The 8,135-nt window shown below is 38.3% G+C and overlaps 1 protein-coding gene across 1 annotated transcript; it reads right to left on the bottom strand.

The window, feature by feature from the left end:
* Positions 1 to 997: 997 nt before the first annotated feature.
* LOC118793031 (class I histocompatibility antigen, F10 alpha chain-like) lies at positions 998 to 7,245 on the bottom strand. Its single transcript, XM_036550977.1, has 5 exons — positions 7,123 to 7,245; positions 5,848 to 5,877; positions 3,600 to 3,860; positions 1,452 to 1,694; positions 998 to 1,293 (listed from the first exon to the last, which is right to left on the bottom strand). Exons 1-5 carry the CDS (start codon positions 7,184 to 7,186, stop codon positions 998 to 1,000), a joined length of 894 nt encoding a protein of 297 aa, XP_036406870.1. The 5' UTR covers positions 7,187 to 7,245.
* Positions 7,246 to 8,135: the final 890 nt, after the last annotated feature.

Here is an 8,135-nt window from a genome sequence, read left to right as displayed (position 1 = left end):
GTTTCTTCCTGACAGGGAGTTTTTCCTTGCCACTGTTGCCTTAGGCTTGCTCTCAGGGGGTCTCAGGCCTGGGAACAATGTAAAGCTGCTTTGTGACAACTTGTGTTGTAAAAAGTACTATACAAATAAAAATGAATTGAATTGAATTACAGTCCACAGGGGTAGTCCAGAAAACGGAGTCAAACAGGCGATGTCCAAAACCAGGAAAGCACAACAAACGGTACAAAGTCGGATCCAAAAATCGAGGTTGAGTAACAGGCAAGATAAACAAAACAAGCAGGCATGGAACAGAATCAGACCCAAAGTTGTGGTCGGGAAACAGGCGAGATCAATAAAGAGGCTGGCAGAATGATCACACGGAATAATGGCTGGTAGCGGAGCAGGAAAACTGTGATGAACTGGCAAAGAGCTAGGAAACAGACGGGGTATAAATGCACGTGCTAACAAGCAAACGAGATACAGGTGAACAAGCGGGCAGGTGAAACAGATAAGCCATTAAGCCACAGGCGGAGAAACAAGGGGCGGGGCAGGCAAACGAGAACACTGAAAACAAAAGCACATGGCTGGGGAACACAAAAACAATACCGGCTATGATGCCACAGTACTGACAAAAACAGAGGAACTGAGACAATAGTATGAGAATACAGTGGGCAGTCAATTTACATTTAGCCTTGTCTTATCGGCTTCCTAGTGATATGACCACCCACAACCACCGTCTGATATTTTCATATTTGAAAATGGTCTTTCTTAACAGTCCAATTTAAGATTGATTGTGGTCAATTGTATGATTACTTTGGTTTACATCACATTTTCCCTAAAACAATCAATATTCAACATTCAACATTAAGTTTCAATATGAATATGTTTGGACGTCTGATCTCTCCCAAGTGTTACACAACTTTTATGGTTCTCTGTCTTCCTCTCTTTCACAGACTCTCCACCTCTCTCTCTCTCTGTCCCAGTCTCTAACTCTCCCTGTTCACACTCTCCCTTTGCTTTATATGAATATCTCACCCTCATTCAGTTCCTTGACAATATTCTCCTTCAGACTTGAGTGTTGTACAGTGCAGGTGTATTTGTGAATCCTCCTGTCCTCTGGAGAGACTCTCAGGGAGCTTCTGATCTGGAATGTTCCATCTCCATTGGGCAGAGTCTCCCCCAGCTCCACATCCTCATGCAGATCCTCTCCATCTCTCTGCCAGGACACATTGACCGGTCTAGGATAGAAGCCTGTGACGTGGCAGGTTACAGGACAGGAGGGGTCCTTCTGTAACAGGGTCACCTCAGGAGGGACTACAGAAAGACAGAACACTCATAGGAAATACCTCCCTTTACTTAATCTTTTCATATTCAAAGCACAGATACAGGATTAATCAGACACTGCAGCTTCCAATGGAACAAACTCAGCTGCAACACATTCTTAAATTTTGTTCAAAAAGGAGTATTTGTACCTTTTCTTTCCAGTGTGCTTCGTCCATATTGAACAAACCTCTTCAGCCACCTAGTGCAATCAATTAATTTACTTTCATTATCACTCTGTGAAGTAATTGCTGTGGCTGTCTGTGGAAATCTTATATTCTTCAGGTAGAAGGTAAGGTAGTCTTCTCCATCATATCCATGTTTGAAGAACCCCTCTATCTTGTCATTTTCATCATCCCACTCACAGCCATTCATGCTCTGGAGAGTGTGGACCCCTTGAAAGAGAAAACCTTTACTGATGCTCTTCTCACCAATACAGACATTTTGTCCTGCTTATTCACAGTGGACACAATTCACTGATCATGTGTATGAACATTTTTACATGACATTATTGTCTTTTATCAGATGCTCTTATCCAGATCTATACACATAGGTTACAACTTTTACATGTTATCCATTTATGCAGATGGATATACCCTGAGGCAAATGTAAGTTAAGTACCTTGTGCAAGGATGAAACACAAGTGCGTCAGCAAGGAATGGAACCAGCAACTTTTCGGTTACAAGCCCTGTTGCTCACCACCACAGCACACTGCTGTGTAAAGTTAGCATCAATGGTACAAAATTGCGAACATTTTGGAATTCATCAATTTGCTTTCAGATGGAATTTGTTGCTACATACAGATGAATTTCATGGCTGCCTCTAGACAACTCCTATCTCATACACAAGCGCACAAATTTGGAAAGACGACGTTTATACCACTCAGATAAAACTACACAAGTATAAATTATATATGTAGACAAAATGAGCTTTTGGGGTAGAAATACATAAAGACTAGGGATGGGACAATAAATCGAAATTCGGTATATCGCGACCCAAAAATATTACGATCCATTTTGTAAGTCAGAAAATGTTATTGCGATATTTGCTACTTTGCACTGTACCCTGGTATTTAACCACAAACGAGATGATCTGGGATGATCTTACAACCACCAAAATCTCTCTGTTGCAATTACACACTTTATACAACAGAGGGCGCCAAAAATTTGCCATTTTGTATGCAGCAGGGCCTACAACCGTAACTGTAGAGACAACAGCTCGATTACTAGAACTTGAAAATGGCTGCAACCCGTAATCAAAAGTCTGATTTTAATAGTGTATTGAGAATGCTCCTGCTATGCTGAAATCGCATGTGTGGCAACACTTCGGCTTTCCAGTGATGTATGAAAACAACAAACGAGTTGTTGACAAGACAAAGACCATTTGTAATTTGACAGGGTAGGAAAACCGTGCAGCTCCACGGTAAACAAAACAGAAATACAGGCAAATTTGCTACTTTGCATTACCACATTACCTTTATTTGCTGGCTAAAAATTAAATATCAATTCTGAATATTCATACTTTGTTACTGAACTGTTATTTGGCTCTATCGAATTGTAGTGATATCGAATCGTGAACCTCATATCATATATCGAACAGAATCATGAGATAACTATATTGTCCCATCCATAATAAAGACTCAATGCAATCGGCAATAAAAAAACAATTAAGCTAATCTAATTAGTAGGTTTATATTGTAAGTAACGGACTCACCTAATTATAATTGCTTACCTGTCTATACTGTAGGTGATGGAGGTTAAGTGCCGAAAAGCAGGCAATTTGATTCTGCACCTGAATTCCTAACCTTGGCGATTATTACTGGTGTGTTGGATTTGAGAAACAAACCACATTACAAAAGTAAACCCATCGTTATTATCTGAAGCTAAAAAGTCCGCCAAAATAAATAAGGTCAACGTATGTGAAGCTCCCAAGTGCAGAGGGTGCAGGACAAGTTATCAAACCTTTTGGTCAAAGCGTTATATATACCTAAAATTGGTAGCAGACACAACGACAGGTTGTATAAAACCACATACACCCACTCCTTCGGTGTTGGAGCACACTATCAGAGTGCTGAAATACTGTTGGATGTGTTTGGGCACAGCAAACAGCATGCTCTTGCATGTATCAGAGGGGATGTGCAATATGACATTGATTGGTTGAATCTTACACAACAAGGTCATGAAAAAATGGCAGTCATTCTCCACCAAATTACTTTTCGTACAAACTTTTCCCAAGAATAAGATACGCTCATTTCTATGAACATTTTGATGAATGAGGCCCAGTGTGTTTCCTGTGCTTACCTCCTGTCTGATTAAAGCGATGCATTGCATTTTCCATCTCTTCTTTGAAACTTTGCTCTTCCAAGTTGAAGTGCTTTGTGTTTTTCTCCCAGTATTCTGGTTCCACTTTCTCTTTTGCCCACTCCTGCCTGGGAATCTCTCTGCGGATGTTGCTGTCATAGTAAGAGAAATCCTCTTCATCCACCATCCCCACAGCCACAAACTCTGGAAAGGCTGAAATACCTAATGTTGCTGTACAGAGGTACTGCAAGGAGTGGATCGCTGCAACACAAATAAATGCATTTCATTAATTCAGAAACACGATAGGCATACACACACAAACACTGACACAGACACAGACACACATGCACGCATGCACGCTTGTAGAATTTTGCATTTTGGAACTCGAATTCGTTTGTAGTCAGCTCCACAAGTTGTTTGAAGGAAATAGCCTGTATATGCTGTTGATTGCAATGCCCAGAAGCACACTATGCAAATAAGGTGCTACAGCTTTCCTCACTGTGTGTAGTTATTTCTCCATGAAGTTTATTTTTGAAATGCTAGAAACTGGATTTTGATGATTCAATGAGTGATTATTTTGAAGCCACCAGACTTAACCTCACAATTAAATGGTTCTTATCATTGAATAAATTTATTTACCTGCTAAACTTAATTAGTACAGCAGTATATAAGTACACAACACCCAAATTAAATAAGTGCACATATATTTTTGGTGTGAATTAGCTGAGAAGTGTGACTGTTTTTATTTACTTTGGAAACAAGTAACACATGTTAAACAGTAAACATGTTTAACAAAAACAAATCAGTGGCATATATATTTTCATCTATAAATGAATATCATTAAAATGTTCAACTGAATTTTTGCAAAAAAAAATGATTGTACAGATAACAGTAATCTACATGTATCATTATTTACATTCTCATCAGTTACTTTAATAATATGACTGCATTTGTGTCCAACAATGAGATCTGCATGTTTCCGGCATATGATGACATCCTCTGAGGTTTGTTGCCGTATTCAGTGCACTTAAATTGCAATGCCCACACAGTGGCACTTGCAAGTAGTTTATGGTGATATGTTAAGGTATAGGCATAAAGTAATTTCCTGGGCAAACTGGTTGTCCTCAAGTAGGAAAACACACAACCAGGCTTGGTGCCAGGAGAAAATACAGAGGGGTGCACCTGCAATCCATTTGTCATATATTAAAAAAGCAATAAATACTATGCAAACATCGAGATATAAGGAGACAACTGTGGGTGCACCCCTAAGCACCCCTATAGCCCTGGCCCTGTGCACAACACTGAACATCTATTGAACACATCTACATAGAAGGGTTCGTCTCTCCCAGTAAAGCTATCCCTGGTTCCCGGTAAAATTGGGCACTTGGTAATCTGCTGCAGAGTATCATTCCAAATCCAGTAGCTTTTATCCCAGGTTTGTGGAAATGGAGATGAATGTGACATTAAACATTGCTGTGTGGCCAGATATTGTTGGAGGATAAAGGACAAACAGCTGTAGTTAAATGTGGTACATAGCAGGAGTCTGGTTAATATAAGAATCCTGCTTTTTTATTTTAACTGAGCAACATAATATTCACCATTTTCATATCATTCAGGCCCTACCAGTTACTTGTTTATGTCACATATCCCTTCTTTTTTATTTTGCAGGGAAAATCTGACTGCACTCTTTTTTTAAGTAATTTTAAGTATAATTGTCCCATTGCTCTTCAAACAATGAAAAATTAACACACCCCTGCATTACATTTCACACATTTCATTATTGTCTGTTGTTCTAAATAGCTGGACTGAATTCAACATGTGACAGAGCTGGACCAAAATGTCTCTGTCATTTCCACTTAATTAGTAGTAATTAAGTAATCACCATTGATGATTGGGTACAACAAGATTATTGTTTAACAGGTGACTTGAAAAAATACAACAATCTCTTGGTGTCAAAGAAGTGAAATACATGCAAGTTAACAGACTGAGCAAAACTGAGGGTTCTAGTTACACACCATATACCTAACATATCAATGAATCATGTAGTAGTGTTTATTTTTACTGCCTTGCTGTGGAGTATTGCATTACATATTTCAGTGCTGCCACAGATTCCCAACCAGTACCCTGCGACCATGCATTGGGGAGGGAGAGCACAGTTGCCAAAAGAGGCCACCATTTAAATCTCCCAAATCCCTAAAATGAGAGAGAATCAGGATAAAACCAGCAGTACTGTGGAAAAAAGCCTTACCAGCTGCTCCATATAAAGACAACTGCAACACTCCAACCAGAGGGAGATAAAGACTTGGGGAAAATTACCACCTCAAACAGCAAGCAACACCAGCACTCAAATCTACCTTGGCTCTGATTAAAATTAAAGGATCAAACTTCTGTTGTGTCATCCATTTAATTACTTGCCTGTCCCTCAGAGCTCAGTGTATCAATCACATCAGTGTAGCCCTGAAATCAAGATACTCACGCAAGCAATATACCTGGATCAGTACAGTGCAAGAGTCTCCCAATTCAAGTGTCCATGAATACACACTACACATGTGACACACAATCAGGTTGTACAAGCTGTGCATTTTCTTTTTTTTATATGTTTTTTTTTTCTTATTTTTTATATTACTTAGAATCCCACCTTCCCACCTCCTCATGCCAGAGCAACTGAAATTCACAAGTCTGTGCAACTGGCACTTCAACAGGAATGCAGGAGTAAGACATTGTGGTTAAGGCACTGGGATTGTTGCCCAGTGTTCCAAACATGTTCCAGTTACATTTCTCAGAAAGGGCAGTGCTGTGTAACCTTTACAGAACAGAATTAACTAGAATGACTTCAGTAAATATTGATCTGTGTATAAATGAACAGAGAATGGTGTGAAACCTACCAAGGATAAGTAATTTAAATAAACCCTTAAATTCCATTTGTGGGGCTAAATCACAAGCCTTTCCTCTCCCACGAACACCTTTATGCATGACTACTGTACCTTGTCAGATCACTCAAGAGAGGTGGGCTTAGACAGTCAAGTTGACCATGCCCAGGATATTAGAAACAGTGTATTGTTCCGAGAAGGGAATGGATCATTGCTGAACTAGTTGGAAAAAAAAATCACAAGCTACACATATTCTTATGTGACTCTCCCTGTGTCATTGAAAAAAATTCTTGACCCCTCTACAAATTCTCAATAACACAGTGAAGTGATGGTGTAGGACTAGGTTTGCTGTTTAAATTACAATTGTTAAGATTGAATTGTAGTCGGGAAACCTCGTCCTAGACCAGCACTAACAGGCAAATTCTACCTGCAGCTAGGTAGGGTTGGCTTGTGTGACAGAGGTGAAGTAGCAAAGTATTAAAAATAAACATGCAAAACAGATCTTACATATAAACACATATGAATATATTTGGGAAATGAAAACGCTGAAATTAAAAAATGCAGGACCCACCATTATGATCGAAATAAAAAATAAAAGACCCACCCTAGGACTTTAAAACAACATCACATAGCCCTCCCAGAATAAGACTCACCAGCAAATGTGGCGCTGATGTGACATAGGATCAGCAAAACGATCATCCGCTCCATTTCAATCATTAAACTATGTTTTTTCCTATCCTTAAATCATGCATTCAATTAAAGCATGTTCCTTTCACCCTTCACTGGTGGCAAAATGGCTATGCGAGCTGCATCGGTACACTTCTGCAGCTGTGGTCAGGGAGAGACTAGTCAAAACAAAGAATAAAAGACAAGTTGTAGCTTGAAAGTGAAGCTCACTTAATTGTATTCAGGTATTAGAAACAGTGATGTCATGGAAAACTCTCCATAATTTAACCATTTTAAAACCTTTTGCAAGAGCAAAAATATCCTATTAAAATCATTTGTTTTTTTTCTAATAATGATTATAAAATGTGCTGACTTTAATATTTTCTACCTTTAGTTCTAAAATTAGTCTAAAACTCAAATTCTAATTCTAAAACTCGAATTAATTAATTAATTAGAATTTATTTGTATTAAAAATGCGCTTTTCATTGTTTTAGCTATTCCATTTTAAATGTAAAATATGCTCATTTCTGATAATTTTTCTCTTGTTTTAAACATTGTTTAAAACAAGTTTCGCTGAGTCTATCTCAGTTAATTTAAAGGTTCCAATTACTAAATTATGGATATGGATAGATAAACTTAGGGTATGATCTTTTAAGTTTGGGTACAGAATCGTAAATTGTGGGTATAGATTAATAAATTAATCTATTAGATTATCTAATTAGATTAATAAGGGTATGATTTTATACCATGGGTACAGACTGGTAAATTAAGGGTGTGCATCTCTAAAGGGAATTTTTATTTTTTTTGAACATGTCATTTAAAGGGCTCCATACTATACAGTAGAAAATTTTGACGAAATGCCAAAAACATTAAACCAGCTAATTCCAGCTCACTTTCTTGATTCTTTTCTTTTAACACCCACCTGTGAAAAGGAAGTAAGCAGGAATTTTGGGTCAAGGTTTCAATCATCTGACATCACTGGTCCATTTTATTATTTTGC

The sequence above is a fragment of the Megalops cyprinoides genome, chromosome 18 (genome assembly GCF_013368585.1).
Source record: "Megalops cyprinoides isolate fMegCyp1 chromosome 18, fMegCyp1.pri, whole genome shotgun sequence".
Classification (NCBI taxonomy): Eukaryota; Metazoa; Chordata; class Actinopteri; order Elopiformes; family Megalopidae; genus Megalops; species Megalops cyprinoides.
Note: the sequence above shows the minus strand (reverse complement) of the source record. Positions and strands in the feature narration are given on the sequence as shown.

Coding starts and splice junctions, on each gene's coding strand:
- LOC118793031 (XM_036550977.1), bottom strand. CDS start 7,186: ATGATTGAAATGGAGCGGATGATCGTTTTGCTGATCCTATGTCACATC. Junction 5,878..7,122: donor CATCAGCGCCACATTTGCTG/GTGAGTCTTATT, acceptor CTCTGGTTGGAG/TGTTGCAGTTGTCTTTATAT. Junction 1,695..3,599: donor TCGCTTTAATCAGACAGGAG/GTAAGCACAGGA, acceptor TTCTCTTTCAAG/GGGTCCACACTCTCCAGAGC.